The 25,680-nt window shown below is 42.9% G+C and overlaps 2 protein-coding genes across 3 annotated transcripts in view; one reads left to right on the top strand and one right to left on the bottom strand.

Annotated features, from left to right (window-relative positions):
• Nucleotides 1-25,680, bottom strand: part of LOC108100543 (dnaJ homolog subfamily C member 16) — a 451,288-nt gene that overhangs the window by 366,135 nt on the left and 59,473 nt on the right. The window lies entirely within an intron of this gene.
• Nucleotides 4,135-4,878, top strand: LOC122320889. The gene has a single exon (XM_043209501.1). It carries the CDS (start codon nt 4,424-4,426, stop codon nt 4,790-4,792), a length of 369 nt encoding a protein of 122 aa, XP_043065436.1. The 5' UTR covers nt 4,135-4,423; the 3' UTR covers nt 4,793-4,878.

Raw genomic sequence — 25,680 nt, 5'->3', positions numbered from 1 at the left:
GGTTTGCTCTGACAGCCGATGTTAAAAAAATATATCGCCAAGTAATGGTAAATGAAGCGGATAGGCCATTTCAACTCATAGTGTGGAGAAGAGACCCCTCAGAATCCTTGAGATTATACCAGCTCAACACCGTAACATATGGAACTGGTCCAGCTCCATATCTAGCGATTCGGTGTTTAAAAAGGTTGAGTGAATCTGCTAAACTTTCATTCCCTAGAGCTGCTGAAGTGATTGGATCCGACTTTTACGTCGATGATATGCTAACTGGTGCTGCATGCGTCGAGGAGCTCAGATCTATTAGGTCTGAAGTGTCTCAGGTTCTTCAAACCGCCGGGTTTGAATTGACAAAGTGGTTTTCGAACTCACCTGAGGTCACCGCATCTGAGAGCACAGTTAAATCCATACCGATCTCGGATTCAGAGTCGACGAAGGCGTTAGGCATATCCTGGTTGCCTAACGAAGATTCTTTCAAGTTTGAAATTGACAATTCCGTCATGGGTCTCAGAGCGACAAAGCGGAACATACTATCGGTGACATCGAAGCTGTTCGACCCCCTCGGCTTGCTTAGTCCTATCGTAATCAGAGGAAAAATCCTATTGCAGGAACTCTGGCTGAACAAGTTGGATTGGGATGAGTCGATTCCTGTGCATTTGGAAACTGCGTGGAATAAATTGAAAATTACATTGTCTCGTTTGGAAGAGATAACAATTCCGCGGTATGTGCACACCGATCCGATGTCACCGGTTCAATTGCATGCCTTTGCCGACGCATCCATGAGAGCTTATGGAGCTTGCGTCTATATTCGTAGCAAAACTGCAGAAGGTATTAAACTGTCATTACTGACGTCAAAATCTAAAGTAGCGCCGCTCAAGACTAAAACGCTCCCAAGGCTTGAGTTATGTGCCGCTCACCTTCTCGCAGATCTCTGTCATAGAATCAAACCCCTATTAAAGGTCCCTATCGAACGGATAATATATTGGTCAGACTCGGAAGTTACGTTGCATTGGATTCGATCCCATCCGTCTTCTTTGTCGATATTCGTCTCGAATAGGGTAGCGGAGATTCAGGAGTGGTCAGGAGAAGCTACGTGGCGGCATGTCCCAACTAAACAGAACCCAGCAGATATGGTATCAAGAGGTTGTGACATAGAGGAAATTAGCGATTCAATCTGGTTTACTGGACCATCCTTTTTGAAGAATGGAGAAGAGACCTGGCCCAAAAATTCACATTTCGTTCTTGATGAAAAGGTCCTAATTGAAGAATCAAGGAAGACTGTGGTAACGATGGCCGCCACGGTACGGAAGTCGGAACTGGTGGATGTCATCGAGGGATTTTCGTCACACCTCAAGCTGCTTAGAGTGTTCGGTTACATGTTCCGCTTTATAAGGAAATGCAGAGACAAGAGTATAGTTTTTGAAAAAACTCTGTCTCCGAATGAGTACAACGAAGCCTTCTTAAAAATTGTCGAGACCATCCAGAAACACGAGTATCACGAAGTTCTTGGAAAAGTTCGGAAGAATTCCAGAGTTGGTCCAAGTCTTCAACGATTGAACCCATTCATTCATGAAGACTCGGGTACGTGGTGTAATTTTTCGTTGTTGCGAGTTGGGGGGCGATTAGCAAATGCTCCTATAACGTACGATGCCAAGTTTCCCCTGCTGTTGACAAAATGCTCCCAATTTGTGCAGAGCTATGTCCGGCATTTGCATCTAACCAATTTTCATGTCGGGCCACGAGCACTTGTGAGCCTCCTTCGACAGCGTATTTGGATCGTAAACGCTCAGGAGGTCTGCAGTCAAATAGTTCGATCATGTATTCGCTGCTTTAAATGCAAGCCTCGACGAATGACGCAAATTATGGGAAATTTACCCGCAGATCGTCTCCGTGCTCTCCGCCCATTTAGTATCTGTGGCGTTGATTTTTGTGGCCCCGTCTATACGACATTGAAAATTCGTGGAAGGCCTCCTTATAAGTCCTACATAGCGCTTTTTGTGTGTTTTGCGTCCAAAGCGGTTCATCTAGAAATTGTGTCAGACTTAACCACTAACTCCTTCTTATTGGCTTTCCAAAGGTTCGTTGGGCGCCGAGGATGCCCTCGCACAGTCCACTGCGACAACGCGACGAACTTCGTCGGAGCGAGTCGCCACTTCCAGGGCCTTCGGGAGCGCATAGAGAAGGAGGCAGACGCCATTCGAGAATTCGCGTCAAGAAGCGGATGCGAGTTTGCATTCACACCGCCTCGGGCTCCGCACATGGGCGGGCTTTGGGAGGCAGGTGTGAAAACTGCAAAGCACCTACTCCTACGAGCGGTGGGCAGCGCGCTCCTAACCGCAGAAGAGCTGGAGACGGTGCTCGTCGGGATCGAGGCGGCGATGAACTCCCGGCCGCTAGGCGCGCTATCCAACGATCCCAGCGACGGAGAAGCGCTAACACCAGGGCACCTGCTGACAGGCGGGCCGCTATTCCCCATCCCAGCACTCCGGACCCCGGACCAGGCGGGTCTCAGTTGCTTGCGGCGATGGCAACTTGTCTCGTCAGCCAGGCAAATGTTCTGGCGGCGATGGTCCCTGGATTATGTGCTGGGCCTGCAAATTCGGGGCAAGTGGCACCAGGAGCAGCCCAACATCCAGGAAGGACAACTGGTCGTCGTCGCCGAGGACAACCTGCCGCCTCAACAATGGCTGATAGGGAGGATCATCGCCACTCACGCAGGAGAGGACGGCATGGTCAGGGTCGTCGAAGTGAGGACCAGCGGAGGAGGGATTTTTAAGCGGGCCATCCATAAATTGGCGCCGCTTCCAATATGTTGAAGCCGGACGGGCCTTCAACGGGGCCGGTGTTGGCTGAAGCCAGTTTTTCGTTTTTTTTTTTTTTGAATTGTTAGAATAAGTATTGTTGAATTTGAAGTTTACTGTAAGTTAGTTTAGGGCGAAGGCGGGAGCGCAATAAAGCTTTTGTTCGCTCTCTGCGAGTTCGCTCCGTCTTCGCCAACCTTCGGTAAGCTAGGCTTAAGTATGATTGTGGAGAATAGAGCATTCGTCGAAATTGAGTCTTATCGAGCGCACGTATTCTTTTTTTCGTTGTCGTTTTGCCAAAATAAAAATATTAATTAGCCACCCAAATTTTCGGAATTTAATATTTAGAAAAACGCTTCTAGATTTTCACAGCCTAAAGCCCTAGTAGCTACGGCTGCACCCCCCCCCCCACCCCTGTTGCTTTAGTTTTAACTTTAAGCGAACAGAATGTAAATAAATAAATAAATAAATAATAATAAAGGAATTAAATGTGACCTGTTTTTATCAAAAATGCCGTCAGATAATTAAGCCTGATCAACCAAAAATGACTTGTTGGCTTTGTGCACTGGTTTTAACGGCCAAACATGCTGTGACCTAGCTAAGGGTCCAAACCCGAAGTACTTATGTGATACTTGTCTTGGGGTTGCGAACGAAATAAAATCGTTCATGCGCCAAACCAAAGGTGGCTTAAAGGGGCTGATCAGCTGTTTTGGCGTGGCTAGAGATAGTTTTCGCCGAGCAGATGATTTCCTCTCAGCGCTGGCTATAAGCTATTGGATGAGTCTCCAAAGCGCAAAAAAGCCGCTGGTGGAAGGCAGCCGAAGGGGAGCACCCGCAGCCCCACGCAGTTGACCAGAAGGTCCCCACTGAGGAGCAGCCGAAAACCGCAACAAATCCTCAAATGTTGCTTAGATCGGCAGCAAAAAAAGATTCGGATCATTCCGATCAATCCTCAGTGGAGAGCGTTCAGACCGGCACCCCTAGCTTATTCGATTCGTCCGCACTGGTCATACAACCAGTGATTCCAGGTGCCCCAAATTGTTTACCGACAAAGGGGAACTCTGAGGCCGATTTACCGGCTCAAGTTGTTGTTGCAGAAATTCAAACTGTAGTGCCAAAACCCCTTTCAGTGGTTCCACTTAAGAAACAGATTTTCGTTTCTCGGCTTTCCCCTGACCAATCATCATCCGATGTCTTATATACAAGGCAAAACAAAGGCCGATAACATTAAAGTGGAAAAATTTAATTTTTCTTACGCTCGGGATATTTCATCTTTCAGGATCACTGTCCCGGACGAGCTTTTTTCAACCATATGTTCGGGCAATTTTTGGCCGGCTAATATGGTGGTAAAAGATTTCGAAGCTAGGATCAAAAATAAAAAAAAGGCCCGTGGAAATAAAACTTCCTTCGAGTGGCCAGACCACTAAACCTTCATCTACATCTTCCTCTTCTTCCTCTTCCTCAAAAAACTAACATCAAGCCTTCTTCTTTCCTATCAAAATGCAAGGGGCTTGCGTAGCAAGCTAACTAAATTGCATTCTGATATCTTTTCTTTTGCATCCTATATTATTGTGTTTACAGAAACGTGGTTAAAGTCGGAGATTCTTAACTCCGAAGTTTTTCCAGGTATGTACACAATATACAGGCATGACCGGCCTTCCAAGCGGGGTGGTGGAGTCTTAATTGCGGTTGAGTCCACCCTCACTTCGGAGGAGGTGCTTTTTGATGAGCTCAATAGCATAGAATTTATATGCGTAAAGCTGTCGGTTCCCGATAGTCTTATTTATATAACTTGCTCCTATATTCCGCCATCCTCTGAAACTTCAGTTTATTTTAATCATTTGTCTGTCATACAGTCTGTTTCGGATAAGCTTTCAGATAAGGATCAATTGGTAGTTCTAGGAGATTTTAATATTCCTGGAACTATTTGGTCCCCAGATGAAAGAGCAAATGTCCTACTGCCTACAGGGTTGCCCATATTCGATGGACCCATCTGACGACGCCATAACTTTTGACAGAGATGCCAGATCGCTTAATGACAAACCGCGTTTGAAGCGTCAGTCCAAGCAGATTTTTACCATGGAACAATACACGCCACGCGAGCGCTCTGAAATAGTGGAAATTTACATTCAACAGATCAAGTCAATTGTGAAAACTCAACGTGCTTAAATTATCATGTCCGATGAAGCCCATTTCACATTGAATGGGACCGTAAATAAGCAAAATTGCCGTATTTACGCCACTGAAAATCCTGAGAAGATTCAAGAAGTGCCTCTTCACGACGAAAAAGTCACAGTTTGGTGCGGCGTTAGTTCGAAAACGGTCATTGGGCCGATTTTCTTCCAAAATGAAAATGGCCATGCTGTTACCATCAACCAGGAGCGTTATCGCGACATGATGACCAATTTGGTGATGCCAATTATTCGTCGAAAGCGTATGAGGCAGTTCTGGTTTCAACAAGACGGCGCTCCACCGCACACAAGTCGCATAACAATCAATTTTCTGAAGAAATTGTTTCCGGGCCGTTTGATGTCGAAAAGTGGTGATTTGGACTGGCCACCGCGTTCGCCCGATTTGACGCCGCCTGACTTCTTCTTGTGGGGATATTTGAAGTCAAAGGTTTACGTTAACAAGCCAAGGACCCTAGAAGAGCTCAAGGAAAACATTCGTGAAGAAATAGCCGCTATTCCGGCCGAAATGTTGGCGAAAACGATGGAAAATGCTGCAAAAAGGGCACAATACGCCATCAACGCCAGAGGCGGCCATTTGAAAGATATCATATTCAAAAATTGATGTAAACAAATCTACTTGGAACAAATTAAATGATTAAGATTGCCAACCGACAAATTTTTATTTTTTTTCTTTGATTTAAAAAAAAAAACATGGGTCCGTCGAATATGGGCAACCCTGTACAGCACAAAATGACTTTATTGACGGCTTGCTTGACACTTCATTATCGCAAGTCAATCATATACGAAATTGTCTAGGTCGTTTACTGGACCTCTGTTTTGTATCTAATCCTGAAAATGTGTTTCTCTCCAGGGTAGCACCAATTACTCAACCTAAAGATCCATATCATCCTACTCTTGAGGTGACAATAGACAAAGGTACCATAATAAAAGAGCAATCTGTCAAGTCTGCTAAACGAATTTACTGTTTTCGCAAGGCTGACTTTTTGAGGCTAAGAAATTTAATATCTTGCTATAATTGGTCCGATCTTTACACTTGCAATAATATGGCGGATGCCATAAATATATTTTATATAATACTATAATCCAGACTTTTTTTTATTCTTGTGTTCCGAAATACTATCCGTCTATCTCTAGCCAACCTCCTTGGTTCAATAACGAGTTGACACACTTAAGAAATGTAAAATCCAGAGTTTATAGGAAATTTAAAAATACCTGTTCTCACTCTATCTTTTCAAAATATTTAAAAGCTCGGTCAAATTTTACCGTGCTTAATGCTCAGTATTACAAAAACTATTTAAATGTTGCAAGGTCCAGTTTGCGCAGGATCCGAAACAGTTTTATAATTTTGTTAATACTAAGCTTCTTCTTTCCCTTCCTCGTTATCATTTGAAAATACTACGGCAACATCGGACAGGCAATAGCCGATTTATTTGCCCAGTTTTTTCAAACAACATACTCACCTCACTTACCTCACTATGATCAGCCCTATTCTTATGCTGTATCCAAGTCGAATTTAATATTCTGTCCCACTTTAAACGAAAGCTCGCTACTTTGCTATCTTCAGCGTGTTAAGCCTGTATATTCACCAGGTCCCGATGGCATTCCTGGCTGTGTGTTTAGGTATTGCGCGGAAGCCTTGTGCAAGTCGTTTCTCAAATTATTGACCCTCCCTTTGGAAACGTCACAGTTTCCCCATATGTGGAAGGAGTCTTTTGTCATTCCTCTTCACAAAAAAGGTAACAAATCGGATGCAAGCAATTATAGAGGTATCTCCAAATTGTCTGCCATTCCTAAGCTTTTTGAAAAAGTTATCACCCCTCACTTGCAGCACCTGTGTAGGTCAATAATTTCACCGTGTCAACACGGTTTTATAAAACAAAGATCAACAACCACTAATCTCTTGGAGTTTACTTCATTCCTGATTAGGGGTTTTAAACACAATTTTCAATCAGATGTCATTTACACTGACTTTAGTAAAGCATTTGACTCTGTAAATCATTCACTTCTTGTAAGAACACTTGACTAATTAGGTTTCCCAGTTGATCTTCTAGAATGGATCTTAAGTTATCTGAATGGCAGGACACAAAGGGTGATGATGTTAAATTGTGCTTGCAGTATAAGGACATTTCTTGCCGTTCGAATTTACAATCCGATCTAGATAGCTTATAAACATGGTGTAGTGATAAATTACTCAACTTAAACGGCTATAAGTGTAAGCTTATGACGTTTTGTCGAACTGACCCAATACGGGGGGCTTACACTTTAAGTGGGTGCTCTTTGGACAGAACAACTCAGGGTGATGATCTTGGGGTTCTTCTGGACCCAAAATTAAAATTTTCTATCCATATTTCGTCTATGGTGAATAAAGCCAGGAGTGTGCTTGGATTTATAAAAAGGTGGTCAAAGGAATTTGACGACCCTTACATAACTAAAAATTTATTTATTTCGCTTGTTCGTCCAATTCTTGAATATGGATCACCGGTCTGGAGTCCCCAATATGGAGTTCATTCGGATCGTATTGAATCGGTCCAAAAAAATTTTTACTTTTTGCCCTAAATAGGGATGCAAACCTTTTATTACCCTCTTATTCTAGTAGACTACTTATAATTAATTTACCCTCCCTAGCCAACCGTAGAACGATGCTTGGAACAGTTTTTAAGTTTAATCTTATTTGTGGTAAAATTGATAGCCCCGACTTAGTAAGCAGGCTAAACTTTTCTGTTCCAAGTAGATTACCAGAAATTACATCCCTCTAATTTTAAATCAATGTAGATCTAACTATGAACTGCATGATCCCTACAGAGTTTTGTGTTCTGACTATAAGAGACTTTATCCTATTATATCTATTTCTGACTCTCTGCCGCTCTTAAAGCGATCTCTTCTGACTTTTTTAGCTCATAATTAGATCTTATTGTGTTCCTCCTCATTTTCCTCAGCCATTTTCTTGTTTTTCTAAGTCGCGACTCTTTTCTCGCGAACCGAGCCGTATGATACACGGCAGCGCCCCTCGGTCGGTTGGGCGGGAGGCGTGGCCGTGGGACACGCGCGTCGTAAAAAAAAAAAAAAAACAATTTTATGCATTAATTTTAGTTATATAATTTTACTTATTATTATTTACAATGTATAAAATAGGTTATAAATTTACTTATTATTATTTACAATGTAACAGGTTCAATAAAATAGGTTCTTATGTTTAATCAATTAATTCAATTTTCTTTTTCTTTTTCCGCCTCTCGTGGTCTTATCTCTCTTCTAGTGATTTCAGAATTGGTATTATTTGTATCTTTGTTTGTTTTAGAAAAGTATATTATTTGTATCTTTGTTTGTTTTAGAAAAACAAAAACTTTTCGCTCTCTTCAAGGTAAAGGTCGTGTTTTTTTGTGCGCTCGGAATTTTTCATTTTTATCTATACAAACCAGCGGTGGTTCTATTTTAAATTTGAATATTTAAACATTTAAATACACTTGTTTTCAAAGCCGTTCGCTTCGCGAGTGAATTTTGTGCGTTTTATCATAAAATAATAAACTTTAACGATCTGATTTTTGTCTTTTTGACTACTTTCTTTTGTGCTTCGTCCGTCAACAGTAGTGTTGTTGTTAGAAGTGCATGCATATTAACTGACCCGCTCTCCCGCTTTCTCTTTTGTACTAACATACTCGAAAGTTCTAAGCGTGCAATTTATACGCTCTTGCGGTACATTTGAGTTGCTCGCTTACAAATTTCGATTTGATTTTCTCTGGTCCGTAACATAATAAACATGGAATCCTAAAATGTCTGCTTAAAAAAAACCTGGCTTCAGGTAATAATGCCTGAGCAGGGTAAACTCACTTGTTGGCTTTGTGACAGGATGGTGCACACTAAGTGCGCTGGATTCACAGGGCGGACAAGTGACGATCTAAGTAAAGGCCTTGGTTTGCAGTTCTGCTGTGGAGCTTGTCGCTAAGTTGCGAAGGAAATGAAGTCCTTCATGAGCCAAACTAAAGGAGGCCTTAAGGGACTGACCACTAGTTTTGGCATAGCTAGAGATAGTTTTGCCAAGGCTTATTATCTACTCTCAGCGCTGGACTCGCAGCTTAATAGCCTTAAGCTATTAGATGAGTCCCCGAAGCGCAAAAAGCTGGTGGTGGTAGGCTTGAGGGAATCGTCCCGCAACTTCAAAACGACCAGCAAAACTCCTCTGCGGATGAGCAGCCGACTTTAGCAACCCCTCAAATGTTGCTAAGATCTGCAGCTAAAAAAGATTCGGACTCCGATTAATCCACAGTGGAGTGTATGAGACCAATGCCTAAAAAGTTCAGATTTGTCTGAAGGTGGTTCTCGACCTGTAATACCACCTAATCCGCTTAATATTTCCCCACAAGAGGTTTTTGAGACCGGACTACCGGCCGGCAGACCCACAGTCTGCAGTAGCAAAACCCCTCATTGTAATTCCACAAACGAAACAAATATTTGTTTCTCGGCTACACCCTGATCTCACAACATTTGATGTTTCGTCTTATATCAAAGACAAAATAAATGCCGAAAACGTGAAGGTGGAAAAATTTAACCAGAAAATGCATGGGCTTATGCAAAAGCTTGGTTTATAACCATCTGATTTGTTTTTCTAAATTGTTCTGTTTAAAAGCAAACCCTATTTGCAGAGCCAAACGAAGCGCTGCCGTACAATACTGACATTATTGACTACCCTGACAGAAAATGAAGATCCGATGTATTCAAAATTGTATTCACTCCCGATGGGCGTGTCCGACTTTGAAAAAACAGAAACAAAAGCGATGTTACGAGACGGCATAATCCGACCATCTCGGTCTCTATATAACAACCCTGTTTGGGTCGCAGATAAAAAAGGGACCGATGAAAAGGGCAACACAAAAAAACGTCTAGTAATAGACTTCAGAAAGTTTAGTTTGAAGACAATAGATGACAAATACCGTATCCCGAACTTAAAACTTAGGAAAAATGGTAAATTACAACATTAGATTTGAAGTCTGGTTTTCATCAGATACTAATCGCCGAAAACGACAGGGAAAAAACGGCCTTCTCAGAAGGAAATGGGAAATATGGAAAAATGGACCCAGCATTTTTCAGAGAGCCATCGACGATGTACTCAGGGAATAAATAGGGAAATCATGCTATGTCTACGTCGACGACGTAATTATTTTTTCAGAAAATATGCACGAGCATGTGAAACACATAGCATGGGTTTTAGACAAATTATATGAGCCCAACATGAGAGTTTCGCGTGAGAAATCTAATTTTTTTAAAGAAAATGTATAGAATTTAGGTTTCGTGGTTTCACGTGGAGGCATAAGAACATGCCCTAACAAAGTAGACGCAATCCGTAACTACGAACAACCGACCACACTATTTAATGTCAGATCATTTCTCGGGCTAGCTAGTTACTATAGGTGTTCTTTTAAAGACTTTACTGGAAAGCTTTCATTGCGAGCACAACGCCCAAATTTTTTATAAGCCAGAAAAAGAGAACTACTTCGCTGACGCACTGTCCCGACAGCACATCCACGCGCTAGAAGAGGATGCCCAGTCAGATATTGCCACAATACATAACGAGCTATCACTCACCTACACTATTGAAAAACAGACAAACCGGTCAACTGCTTTCCAAACCAGATAATCATAGAAGAAAGCGGAACTGCTTCAGTTAGAACGGTCATTATGTTTGCTGAAAAAAACTCGAAATCTTCTATATGTCTCGGATAGAGAAACGCTTATGCAGAGGACGCGAGGTAGGCGTAGACAACCACAATTATGCCAAATACCCGTCGATCGGCGTAAAAGTTCCCGGAGCTGAAGTCCTGGTGCGAAGCCTAGACGTATGCAGCATGCAAAACGCCGGCAGGAGTAGCAGTCGCGAGCGGCAGGAAAACAGCCGCGAACGACGAACGGACAATTGCAGAGCAGGGCAGGAGTATGTAGGCCAGGGTTTACATGATCAAACTAGCAGATCAGGTCAGGCAGTGGAAGCAAGGCTTCGGCGAAAGCTTCAAGGACTTTATGGTGGATATGCAGTCGTTGGCGGATGAATTTAAGGAGCTCGACCTGTCAAGGGAGCAATTTGAACAGGAGAACGCCTCAAAGGCCCAATATCATGCGCCGGCCATGAGGAGGGAGCAGGCAGCAACATGCAGGCGCTGCCAGGAAGGACCCGATAAGCGTAACGCACGGCCGGGATACGTGTCCAACTCATCTCAGGCATGCCGAAGATGTGGAAGCCCGAACCACTGGGCGAAAGAGTGTCGCAACAGGTGGATTACATTCTGCAGGTAAATCGCCGTCAGGAACGGAGAATGCTGCGCAAAAGCGGAAAGGGGCGGCCAGGGATCGCACAGTGCTTACTCTCGAACTTAATGGGCGACATGAAGGCGGAAGAGATGCAACTTTCCGCCACAGTGGTCATAAACAAAAGGAAAGTGAAGGTCACGGTGGACACCGGGGCCACGGCGAGCTTTATAAGCGAAGAGTTGGCGGACAGGCGAACGCGATGTTGATGCGTACCCAATGCCTATGATAAACTACGTTCTGGATCAATTAGGAGAGGCAAAATATATAATGTGGTTGGATCTCAAGGCAGTACCCGTCCTTGAGATTCAGGCTACTTATACCGATAGCGTTGGAGGAGAAGAACAGACAGTACCAGGAAAGGGAATGTTCCAATGGAAAGTGATGCCATTCCGACTGCACTCAGCGTCGGCAACATTTCCAAGGGCGCTCGACCAGGTCATAGGGCCCGAGATGTTGCCACACGCCTTTGCGTACCAGGACGATATCTTTGTCATCGGATGGATGCTGGAGGAGCACAAGAACAGCCTGAGGGAAGTGTTCCGAAGTCTGCGGGTGAAGGTGAACGTAGACAAGTCCAAAATTCTTCAGGAAAGAGCTACAGTACTTGAGGCATCGCATCACGAACCAAGGAATTGGAACTGATCAGGAGAAGGTAGCGGCGATAGCGTTGCTGGAGCCCCCAGCTAACGTTAAGGAACTGAGGCTGTATATAGGAGTGGCATCGTGGTATCTACGCTTCGTCTTGATTTCGCCACATTTGTCCAGCCACTAAACGCCCTACTGCGGAAAAAGGTAAAGTGGGAATGGACCGACGACCACCAGCAGGCATTCAAAGCGGTCAAAGCCAGGCTGGTCGCAGTCCCAATCCCGATGTGTCCTGACTTCACGAAAACGTTCGTCCTACAGGCAGACGCCAGCAATTATGAGCTTGACGCCATACTCACCTAACATTGTGAACAAGGCGAGACAAGTCGCCTCAAGTCGCTCCGTGAATGGAGCGGAAAGAAATTACTCCGCAACAGAAAAAGAGTGTTTGGCAATTATGTGGGCCATAAAAAATTTGCGTCCATACCTAGAGGGATTCCACTTGAATGGGATAACGGATCACATGGCCCTAAAATGGCTCAACAGCATAGAGAGCCCGTCGAGAAGGATTGCAAGATATTCTACAGGAAAGGTCAGCTGAATGTCGTGGCGGACGCCCTGTCGAGGCAGCCGTTGCCAGCGACATGCCGCCGAGTAAAGACAACGATGGCAGGCCCTTAGGATAAGGAACCAGGAACACTGGATAGCGGAGATGACGAGAAAGTTGGTACAAAGCCCACAAAAATAGCCGAACTATATGATGGAGGGCGATCGGATGAATCGCCATATTTCCCACAGAGCAGGAAACGGGAACGTGGTCGCGTGGAAATAATGCATACCCAGCAGATCTAGATAAAGGGTTATTGCAGTAAACCACGTCACACCATCGGCCGGTCACTTGGGCAGCCGGAAAGGGTGGCTGTGAGGTACCACACGGTGAGCGTTGGGTGTGCGGCACCAATTTACTGTTCCATACACACTGCAAGAGAACCCGACGATGAGGGCGAACAGGACGGTGAAGACTATGATCGCTCGGTTTCCGGGAGCTGACCAGAGGACATAAAATGAAAAATGGCCAGAGCTGCAACTGGTAGTAAATACCAGCGGGGCGAAGTCCACCGGATACTCGCCAGCATTCATCACCCAGGGTCGAGAACCAAAGCTCACAAAGGCTCTCTACGACGAGCACACAGTCGAGACCGGCAAGGCAACGCAGACACCACCAGAAAACATCCAGAAACTAGCCGAAATCTTTGAAGTAGTCAGGCGAAATATAGAGAAGGCAGCACAGGATCAAGCACGACATTATAACCTGCGAAGGAGGCGATAAGGTCTGGGCCAAGGAGCACCACCTGTCCAAAGCGGTGGACGGCTTCTCGGCAAAATTGGCCCCCAAATATGACGGGCCATAAACAATCACAAATTTTATTTCGCACGTACAGTTGGAGAGCGTGCACCACAGAAGCGCGATAAGCAGGTTAGAGGAGGATACATAGGTACATAGGTACATCTACTGTTACCGGGCCTCTAATATATGCCCAGCGAAGAGAGAAGTTCGCGCTCGTGGGGATCCCGTTACCGGTACAGGTCCCCACGTAATAACGGAAACAGCGAAGAGGCCAGAGCCGAGCTGTCATCGGAGCCGACGGAGAAGGTTCCGTCTTTCTATACTCTATATTTTGAAAATCATGCTCGTGGGATTAAAAACAACGACGTTTTAATTTTTTTTTGATTATTTACATATGTACATATTTTTCGATCTTTCCTATGGCAGCTATATGATAGAGTTATCCGATTTTAACCAAATTTAATCCGAAATTCAATAGTATTTAGAAAACGCTTTCTGGAAGAAATCAAGTCAAGGTATCACTGGCCGGGCATGCACAGTAGTGCCCACTACGTACGGAACTGCGAAAGCTCTATGAGGTACAAGCCGAACTAGTTGCAGGCGGCCGACAAGATGTTGACGCAGATTCCCGGCCATGGGCAGTGTGCGCCGATTTCGTCGGACCACTGTCGCGGTCAAAACACGGGAATGATGCCAAGTGGACCAAGATGGTGCCCACGCGGAAGGCGACCACCGAATCGTTGCAAAAGGCCATAAGGGAGATAATCGTTTTGGAAGCAATTCACCAGTAGGTCTTTTAAAAAATTCCTGGAAGAGTTAGGTGTGCGGCACCAATTTACTATTTCGTACACACCGCAAGAGAACCCGATGGAGAGGGCGAACAGGACGGTGAAGACTATGATCGCTCAGTTTGCGGGAGCTGACCAGAGGACATAAAATGGCAAATGGTCAGAGTTGCAACTGGCAGTAAATACCAGCATGGCGGAGTCCACCGGATACTCGCCAGCGTTCATTACTCAGGGTAGAAAAACCAGGCATACAAAGGCTCTGAACGACGAGCACACGATCGGCTCCGGCAAGTCTACACAAACACCAGCAGAAAACCCACAGAAGTTAAGTGCAATATTTGAGGTTGTCAAGCTGAATATAAAAAAGGCAGCGAAGGATCAGGCACTACGTAGGAGGCCACGGACTCCGAAGATTGTCGATATGGTCTGGATCAAGGAGCACCACCTGTTCAAAGTGGTGGATGGCTTCGCGGCAAAATTATCCCCCAGATTTGACGGGCCATACACCATCACGAATTTTATTTCCCCGGTCATTTGCAACTTGAGGCACAGCCTGAGTGGCAAAGAAAAAAGGACTGACATTAGTGAGCTGAAGCCGGGCACAACCGAGGGGAAATAATAGTAGTAACTGTCTTACTAGGGGCACACTTTACGTGCGTTACGTGATAAAGGGAGAGGACGATACGGAGTTAGAGGAGGGTACACAAGCCGTGGGGGAAAAAAGGGGCGGACGCAACAGCAGCAGTACCGACTTCAGCAGCAGCGGCATCAACAACAGTGGCATCAGCAGCAGCAACAACAACCGCAGCGGCAGCCACAACTGCAGCACCATCAACGGCAACGGCAGCAGCTGCGTCAGGCCGAGGTGGAAGGCCGCGGCCAGCGACAACAGTAAGGGGCGAAGTGGAGGTCCCCGTCGCCGGCTTGGAGTTGTCAGCAAGGAGTTTTCAAAGATCAAGACGCCAAAGTCGAAATACTGAATAACCAATGGGGTTTAATAAGGTAAGGCCATACAAGATCCAAGGAACCCTCGGCCTCACCAGGAAGTGGGATCGTGAGGAAATAGAGGAGTCAGAATGCAGAAGCAGGAGACAAGCTGGAAAGAATGAAGAATTTTAAAACGTACCCTGCGACATTCCAAAGCCCAAAAAAAGTTTCCGAAGAAAGGGGGAGATGTGAGGAGTTATAAAACTCCCTACGTTTGCAAGTGCAGGAGAGCTCTGCATAGCAACAGCGGGAAGAGCTGCATGCAGAGGAAAAATGGAAATAATAGTGGTGAATCTGCAGACTTTGGACCCAACATAACGGTGAGTCTGCGGACTTCGGACACGCACAAAGAGGAGAGACCGTAAACTACCGGCACCTCTGCGGGCTTTGGACCCGTTATAACGGTGAAACTGCGGTCTTTAGACCCGTTTTAACGGTAAAGTTGCGGACTTCGGACCCCCTCAAAGCGGAGAGACCGTGAACTAACGGGACCCTTTGTACTTTGGACACGATCACGCGTTCAGTCTGGAGGAAAATTACAGGACCAAGTCTGCGTATAAAAGGAGGACCTACGCACGCTGGATGAACAGTCAAGTGAATGTCGTGCAAGTGATCGTACCAACGCGAGTGGAAACCCAAGTTAATGCCAAATAATTCGGATAAAGAGTCATGAAGCCCAACGACAGTCACGTCTACATAAGCTGAGACTGCCAAGCTGAGATCCAGAGGGTGCAAGGTAAGGTGTAGCGCGCGTCTACGAGAAATCTGCTGAGGGCCAGGCCGACGAAGTCCCGACCAAACTCCGGAGTGGAGCGAAGAGTGGTGACTGCAGGCATCACTGCTTAGCCTCGCTAGGAAGGCTCATCTTAACATCCTCCAAGTCGCAAAAGACCAGTAGCGAGTCTATTACGCGACCGGTACGGAAAAGACTCGGCGAGGCAGAGGACGCGAGGTAGGCGTACCGCCGCAAGAGTCAACGCGGGAATCCTCACCGGCGTCGAAGAGGGCATTATCGTCGCTAGCCGCGCATTTACGTAGCGAGCGAAATAGTAAAAATCAATTCGTTACAGTACCCATCAGCAGAGACATGAAATGTGCGATCCTCTAGAAAACTTTTCACAACCCGGTACAGTTGAGATCTGAGAAGTCTCTTCGTTTTGTATAGCAGTCCGGGGTGCTCTGTCAAAAGCCTGTTGTATATCAAGGAAGGCAGCGATTGCAAATTCCTTCTTTTCAAAGCTTCTAAAGCGAAATTTATTAATCCAATGTAGCTGCTCAGAAGTGTCATGAAACCAAATTGAAATTTGAGAATCTCGCTGGTAACGTCAGTTTTTTCCCAGAGATGGTAGTTGACTGATAGGCCTATATGAGTCCACGTCTGTCGGAGGTTTTCTAAGCTTAATCACGATGAAAGTACCCAACACTAAACACGCCGTTAAAAATCATCACCAGGAACTGCAAGGCTTGATCTGGGAGAAGTCGGATGCTCCAGTTGTCAAGAAGGTCTGCCCCTGGAGTTTTCTTACGAGGCAGCTTAGATATTAAGATTTTTATTTCTCCCAATGTCACAGGACTAGCAGGTAGACTCATTTGGAATGGGGATTCTTGTTGACGTAGAGTTTCTGGCGAAAAATCGTATGGCTTAAAACGTTGCTTAAGGTTGTTAGCGAACACTTCAGCACCAGGCTCGTGCGACACCAGCCACCTAACGCATTTTTAATTGGGCATTTTGAAATGGGCTGTGTCTTTGTGATACTCCACAGAGAGTAATTTGTACTTGCCTCAGTGTCTAAGTTTTTAAGAAAGCTGTCTAAGCTTTCCTATTTCCTTCGGGCGAGGCCCTAGCAAATTCTCCTCTGACTTTACGTTTAAGATTGTGGAGTGAGGTAATTCTGGTTGGCAGCTGGAGTGCTCTGGGGGCCGATTTGTTGTGCTAAAGCCTGGGTGAAGCCAGCTCAGCGGCCTGATTTATTTTGCTCATAAATATACTTATGGCATTATTAATATCAGAGGCATTCTTAATTTGCAAATTGACCTCGCTCAACTGTTTAAGATGGGCTTTGAAAAGCTTTTTGTTTGCACCGCAGGCAGTCACAAGCGTTGGGGTTTTCTCAGTATCATAGCATGTAAAACTGCCAAAATCGGGGAGTGGTCCGACGAGAGTTCATGCAGGGTTTTCACATTTAACCTGCCCATTGCATTCCCATCGGCTACAAAAAGTTTAATGCTTACGATGCAATCAGGGGGTTGTATGAGTAGAACGTGTTGTATGAGTTGAACTTGGTAATGCTCATTCGCAATGACTTCCTGCAGTAGTTTTCCTCTAGAGGAGGCTCGCGAGTTACCCCACCAAGCAAGCTCGGCATGGTAGTCTCCACCAGCAATAAATTTGCTGTCTTGTGCGGCAAGCATGGAAGTTAACATAAAATAAATTTTGCTTTGTTTTGTAATTGATTGCGGCCTCGTTAATCTGAATATTATAGATAGGTATTCAGTACCTCAAACCGTTGTCAGAAAATGTATTTTCAATCTGTGATTTGGGAACATTGGCATGTATTCCTTTCGCCACTATTCTTTATGGCTTCTCTTCTTTAAGTTAATGATGCCAAAATTGACAGTTAAGCGTTGATAATTATAATACCACAGGGTTAGCTGTGTATATTCTAGAAATATTAGTATAGATAAATCGAATTTATAAGTTTTAATATTGTAGTTTGTGGAAACAAAACTTCGAGGCTTCAGCAGAGTCACCATTGGTTGAGTCAGTGCCGACAGGATTTGTTCCTTTTGATCCGCTTGAGCAGCCATAATCGCAAATCGATTGCACCGCTGCTTTAGAAGTAGATGGAGCCTTATTGGGCGGCACAGAAGTATGCAATTTATGTTTGCGGGTCGGGCAGGGGAGTGAGTGTCGGAAATGAGACCTGAGTCAGATGCGCGATTTTACTCACATTATGATCAGCAGCTTGAAATAGGCATTGATCTTTGTATACCTTATTCGCCGTTGATGATTGTTTACTTGTTGGCGAGCTGTCATCACGAGAAACAGTTAAGCAAGTGTTAGAGGCAACAGATGCAACCACGGTATACGAAGAAGTGCTGATTAAGTTTGTTTGGGCATTCGTACCGGTGCAAGTAATACTGGTAGAGGAGTTGCTGCTCATTGTTGTCATTGAGCTGAAGGTCCGTGATTTTGTTTACATACCTGCGAGTAAGACATTTATTTCTGCATTGCGGTCGTGGAGTTGGGACCGCAATTACTCAGGATCTGTCCAATTCCTCAGGAACTGACCAACATCTCGTCCTCTCAAGGTTATCGCACCTAGCACTAGGTCGCGATTGAGCACATGACTTATCCATTATATCTATTGAATTTTTTATGTTTAATATAAAGCAATGATAATCACTTACAACGAACAGAAGTCTAAAAGGCAAGTTGATAACGCGCGGGGCAAGGGGCAAACACAACACACAACAATGACCATTTTTGCAATAAGTAGTAACCACCGTTTACCAGCGGCTAAAAATAGACTTCGTGCGCAAGAATAGCACACGAGCGGGGATAGGTTTGGATTGTTTGGCTGGTAGTTTGTGTACACGTCTTTACTCAACTAGTGCTGGGGAATGACTTGATTTTTAATTGAAAAAGTATATCAAAAACAATCATAGTTATTGGATGCCTTTGTCGACTAGAAATTGACTAAAGAGAGGTCTAAAGTTGTGCAGGTCATTAACTCTAACATTATTCGAAAGCTGTTAAAATCTAGTGCTGAGACTTATTTTTATTTTTTTGTCAAGCATAGTTAATTTTAGGTATGTTTATAGTATAAATATAGGGTGAGAGAATTATGAGGTCGTCTACGTATAGCAAACGATCAGGATCCCGCTTCGTTCTCGTTTCAGATTCAGTTCCTTGAGTTGGCTATCAAACTTGTTTTACATTTGATTTAGTTAGAAGATCCCATTTAATTTTTATAACTCTATGGCTTTCCTGAAGAACAACATCTTCAAAAGTTTTGTTTCTCTTAAATGACATGTACTCATTTATCAACGCTTCTTTCAATTCAGGAGCATTTGCAGCTTTAAGGGCTGCAGACTTGCAGTTAATTCCTCTGCTTATTTTAAGTTCCTTCGTGGATATTGGTTTTTCTAGACTTTTGAACACGATATAAAACTGTTCGTATTCTTCAGAAACTTAATTTGTCTTCTTAATCGAAAAACTTATTTATGTGGCTTCTCATATCCCCGCATGCACTCATTTGCCTTTGAATCGGCATTTTACGCTAATGGGCAGTAGATTAATAATTGTAAGTAATTTTTTCCATACATCGTTTTTGGTATGCTTTAATTTCGATGTTGATATGGCAAATGGCAGACTAAGTCTTTGCATTTTCGTTTATCCACTCCACGATGTAAGCTTCGGGTTTTAAATGCTTTTCGTTTAAATATTTTCATGAGTCGTGTTTAAATAAAGCCTGAATTTTATTATTTTTTTCCAGGTGTCGAGATTGTCTTTACCCAGAGGCTCTATACGTATACTAGCAACTCTCATTTTCCTTTTTATACCCTTGCAGAGCAAAGGGAATTATAATTTTGGCCAGAAGTTTGCAACAAAGTGAAGGAGACACCTCAGACCCCATAAAATATATATATATTTTTGATCAGCATCACGGCCTGAATCGAAGTACGTCTTTACGTCTGACCGTTTGTCCGTCTGTCCTTCCGTCCGTTTCTGCGCAAACTAGTCTCTCAGTTTTAAATCTATCTTGCTTACACTTTCCCAAAAGTTGTGTAGTTATTGCACGCAGTATATAAGTCGGAATGGGCCGGATCGGCCGACTATATCTTATAGCTCCAATACGAGAGAATGAAATAAAAAATTCTGACGCCGTTTTTTTTGATCAGATCGACTTGATTTCTTCCATATAGCGTTTTCTAACTAAGGTGTACGAAACAAGTAAGTAGGACATTCATGTTAATGACTTTTTTGTCCACAAAAACCAATTCCCGGAATTTTTTCTTCTACTAATTGTTGGTTGAACGATTTGTGAGACATTAGCAAAGAGAACATAAAAAAGGACCGTACGATTATCCCGTCAGGTCCGTTTTTATCTGGTGAACTTTGCTTTTGCGAACGAAATAAGTAAGTGGGACAGATCACTTTGTGTTCGTTTTAGTAAAGCTGATGACATCGAATTAAATTATTTTAATTGCAGTGATTGCTAACAGTTACAAATAATTAAATTTAGTGAGTTTCGTCAAAAAAATTTTATTATAAGGTTCTAATTAACATTTGTTGTTCAGATATGTCAACTTTTATTCATTTGAGCGATGTAGAGCGGGCATGAATATTGGCACTCCGAGAAATGGGGATGTCAATACGCAAAATTGCTAAAGAATGTGAGAGGAGTAAGAGGACGGTGGAAAACCTTTTAAAGGACCCAGAAAATCATGGGAAAAAACCTCGTTCTGGGCGCCCCGCCTATGTGACGAGCGAGACAAGCGACGAATTAAATTTCTGGCAATTAATGAAAACATCAGTGCATCCCAAATACGATGTAATTTGTCTCTTCCAGTATCCACTCGTCGAGTCCAACAAATTTTAAAAGGATCTGAAAATGTTTCATATGAAAAAAAAATGCTTAAACCTGAACTACTGCCCAGACACAAAGTGGCCCGATTGCAGTTTGCTAATTAATACAAATTCTGGTATGTAGAGTGGTAAAATGTTATATTTAGCGTTAAGAAAAAAGTAATTTAGATGGCCCTGATGGCTATCGTTATTATTATCGCAATATAAGAAGTCCCAAAAAAGTTCACGTCTCCAGGAACTTTCAAGGTGGGTCTCTCATGGTATGGGCTGCCTTTGGATATAATGGAAAGTCTCCTATGTGCTTCATATCACATAAAATGAATGCACAAACATGTGTAGAAATCTTCTAGTCAAATTTGGAGAGAATTGTTTTGCTGAAGAATGGACTTTTCAACAGGATAATGCACCTATCCACTGTGCAAAGCATACAAGGAGCTTCTTCTCATCAACGCAAATCCCAATTTTGGAATGGCCAGCTCGCAGCCCGGACTTAAATCCAATTGAAAATCTTTGGGGCATATTATCCCAAAAGGTTTATGCTAATGGGAAACAATTCAGTAGTCTTAAAGTATTAAAAGAAACTATCAAACATGAATGGGAGAAAATCGACATAGAAACACTAAACAAACTTAATAAATTCAATGCCAGGACGAATTCTTAAGGTATTAGACAACAAAGGATGCACTATTTAAAATATATATATACTTTTTCTTACTAAATTTATCCTAAAATTACCGTTAAGCTTGCTATTTTGACTTTGTCCTAATTACTTATTTCGTTTGAAAGTTTTTTGATTTATTTTCTATAATATATTGTTAAGTTTAATTTTATTTCTAAAACTTGAAAAGTGTTACATATTTATTGGGTTGGCAAGAAAGTCATGTCGTTTTTTTTCAATATTTTCAAAGATAATTTATTTATATCAGGACTTATAATTAATCAATTATGTATTGGCCGTTTTGTTCGACCACTAATGACCATCTTTCGGGCAGCTGCATAATTCCGCGCTCGAAGAACTTTTGGTCTTTTCCAGCAAAGAATCGAGACAAGTGGTTTTCGACAGCCTCATCTGAATCAAAGTTTTTACCATTCAAAGAGTTTTGAAGAGAGCGAATCAAATGGTAGTCTGAAGGTGCTAAGTCCGGACTATAAGGTGGATGTGGTAGCACTTCCCAATTCAGCTCCCTTAATTTTTGCCAAAGATGTGTGGGGCCTAGCGTTGTCATGGTAAAAGACTATACCCTTGCGATTAGCTAGTGCCGGCTCCTTTTCTTTAATTTTTTCCGCCAAATTGAATAGCTGGCGACAGTACACATCTGAATTGATGGTTTCATTCCGTCCCAGCAGCTCAAAGTGCACTACACCCTTCCAATTCCACCAAACAGACAGCATAACTTTCCTCTGATGGATATCGGCCTTTGATGTGGCTTGGGCTGGCTCATCTTTCTTGCTCCATGATCTTTTTCGTTGGAAATTATTGTAAACAACCCACTTTTCGTCGCCAGTAATGATCCGCTTCAAAAAAGGATAGTTTTTAATCCGATGCAGCAGAGAATAGCAGATGTTGATACGCTTAGTTAGGTGAATTTCCTTTAAGTTATGCGGAACCCAAACATCGAGCTTGCTTACGTAGCCAAATTTCTTCAAATGGTTTTCAACCGTTGAATGCGACACACTGAGCTTCTCTGACATCTCCCGCGTTGAATAACGCCGATTTTCATCCAGCAAAGCCTGAATTTGTTCGTCAAAAACGGCCGATGGTCGACCAGAACGTGGGAAGTCTTTAACTCCAAAATCTCCAAGCCTGAATTTGGCAAACCAGCGCTGACATTGGCGATCACTCATGGCATCTTTACCATACACTTTGCACCATTTTTCGCGAGCTTCGACCGCTTTTTTTCCTTTTTGGAAGTAAAAAAGCAAAATATGCCGAAAATGCTCACTTTGGTCCTCCATGTTTAATTTGCTATAGCTTCCACAAATGTTATCGAATAATTACCAAATTTTCGTCGATAGTACCTAAGACAATAAGCTTTAAAATGATACTAAAAAGTGTGACCCTGGCATGACTTTCTTGCCAACCCAATAATAAAGAATAATTGCAAATTTGTCTTTTTGAAAAATATTCAAGCGTTATTATGTTAAACAAAAAAATTAGGTGTCCTACATACTTATTTCGGGCACCTTACTATTGAATTTCGGATTAAATTTTAACAAAATCGGATAACTCTATCATATAGCTGTCATAGGAAAGACAAAAAAGCTATATAGAAATAACGGAAATAACATTATGAAATCGTTGTTTTTCAGTAGACAAGCATGCATTTTTGAACTAGATTTTTCTAACAACTCTTGATTACATACCTACATATTAAATTTTATCAAAATTGGACAACTATTTCATATAGCTGCCATATGAAAAATAGTCAAAAATATGGAAAACTAATAGAAAAATCGTTATATCTTCGATATTGTTTAGCCTTTATGTACTTTGATAGACATATTTGATGACTGCAAGGGCTTGCCGAAGCTAGCTTCCTTTCTTGTTTAATTTGCATTTAGTTATACAACAAGTAAATATTTCACAAGGCTAAATAAGCAACGAACAAGCTTCTTTGTCTTTTCTTCCGTCACACAGACGCATTCTATTGCGCTTCCAAAAGATTCTAATTTCCGCATATAAAATTGTATGTGTAAGTTAACACAACCAGTTCCCACGAAGCAAAATTGTCGAGTTGCAGCCCGTATCCGGTGGCCAACACGCGCAGTAAGGGAACTGCCGAATCGACACTCTGGGGTTCATCGCCCGGAGTCCGGCCAGAAACGCGCACGCATCAGGTGACCGTCGCTGGCCAGATACCAAGTGCTGACCCGGCGCTTTAGCGGCAGCGCTGGGAACACTCGCTCAGCGAATGATCGCGAGTGGCCGAATACCATGTGCTGACCTTGCACTTTGGCGACAGCGCTGCAACCAGGTAAAGGCCTCGAGCTGGGGCCGGATCAGACCTTCGAATTAGTCTTAATTACCCTCCGTGAGCTAACGCTTGCGTTAAATTAAAAGTAATAACTCTGTAACCCAATTCAAATCATCCTTACTCTAAAAAGTTTAGGATTAATAAAATTATATTAAACTTGAATCAAGCAGACTTTACAACTGTCGCCCAACGTAAATCGACTCACGCGATCGAAAGTGCATTTGCAAAAGTAATTTGCAATTCGGGAATACTCGCGCGATACAGTGCAGTGCGTTTAAAAGAAAACTCAAAAGTTAGTTGCAAATAATTGCAAAGTGAAAATATTATAATAACTTGCAGATTGCAAATACAACTGCAAAAAAATAAAATTGCAAGAAATAAAAATTGCAGGAAAATAAAAGTGCATACCAAAATAATAACTTATAAATTACAAATACAAGTGCAAAAAAATAAATTGCAAAAAATAAAGTTAAAAAAAAATAAAAGTGCAAAACATAAAAATAACATTTGCGAAAAAATAAAATTACAGAAAAACAAAAGTGCAAAACAAAATCGCAAATACAACGGAAAAAAAAATAAATTGCAAAAAATAAGTTGCAAATAAATAAAAGTCCAAAACAAAAAAAGTAAAACTAATATAAAACGCGCAACAAAATTCCCTTCCGCGGGAATAATATTGAGCAAAAGGGAGCTTTAGGGAAACCCCTCGCCCCCCCGTGGGAGTAACTGAGCAACAGGGAGCTGTAGGGAAACCCCTCGCCCGCGGGAATAATTGAGCAATAGGGACTGTAGGCACCCCTCCATCACCCCTCCAGAAAGAAGAAAAAGAAAACAACAGCAACGGCAGCAGCAGCAGCATCAGCGACAACGACAAAAAATAAGAAATGTGAGTAGGCTTTTTGTTTAATATTTGCCAATAAATTATTCGGAAAGTAAATTTTGCCGGTGCTTGACAGCATAGAATTTTTATTCGTACGGAACTTTTACGCTTTTGATTTATAAAATAAGTATCAAATAAATTTTTCTCGTGTCGTCGCGAATTAATTAATATCGAAGTTAAATCAAAGAACCGTAGGTGATAGGTATCCCATACCTAAACTTTCGACAACACCTTCGAACATGGGCGAGTCACAATTTTTTACGACGCTCAACCTTAAATCAGGTTTTCACCAGATAGAACTGTCGGAAAAAGACAGGGAAAAGACAGCTTTTTCTATAAACAATGGCAAATATGAATTCTGTAGACTAGCATTCGGGCTTAAAAACGCCCCAAGCATCTTCCAGAGGGCAATTGACGACGTCCTAAGAGAAGGAATTTCCAAGTTATGTTACGTCTATGTGGGTTACGTCACCATTTTCTCAAAAACAAAAGAGGACCACATTAGGGATGTAGATTGAGTACTTGGGGCTTATAGTGTCACAAGGGGGGGCATCGAACTTCACCTGAAAAGGTAAAGTCCATAAAAGAATTTCCACAACCAGTTCCCACGAAGCAAAATTGTCGAGTTGCAGCCCGTATCCGGTGGCCAACACGCGCAGTAAGGGAACTGCCGAATCGACACTCTGGGGTTCATCGCCCGGAGTCCGGCCAGAAACGCGCACGCATCAGGTGACCGTCGCTGGCCAGATACCAAGTGCTGACCCGGCGCTTTAGCGGCAGCGCTGGGAACACTCGCTCAGCGAATGATCGCGAGTGGCCGAATACCAAGTGCTGACCTTGCACTTTGGCGACAGCGCTGTAACCAGGTAAAGGCCTCGAGCTGGGGCCGGATCAGACCTTCGAATTAGTCTTAATTACCCTCCGTGAGCTAACGCTTGCGTTAAATTAAAAGTAATAACTCTGTAACCCAATTCAAATCATCCTTACTCAAAAGAGTTTAGGATTAATAAAATTATATTAAGATTGAATCAAGCAGACTTTATAACTTGTATATGCAATTTCATCATATTTTTAAATTTACCAATTAATCTTTCACTTTAACTACCCTAATTTAAATTATTTTCTGGGGCCCATAAACCTGTTGTTATTTTAGGTTGGATAACGTAAATAGATTTATAATATGTCTAGAAAAGACTGATAGAGAGGAGACTCCTACAATAGTTATGCACAACCAACC

This window comes from Drosophila ficusphila, unplaced genomic scaffold (genome assembly GCF_018152265.1).
Source record: "Drosophila ficusphila isolate 14025-0441.05 unplaced genomic scaffold, ASM1815226v1 contig_128, whole genome shotgun sequence".
NCBI lineage: Eukaryota > Metazoa > Arthropoda > Insecta > Diptera > Drosophilidae > Drosophila > Drosophila ficusphila.
The sequence above is the reverse complement of the archived record's forward strand: the minus strand, read 5'-3'. Positions and strand labels throughout refer to the sequence as shown.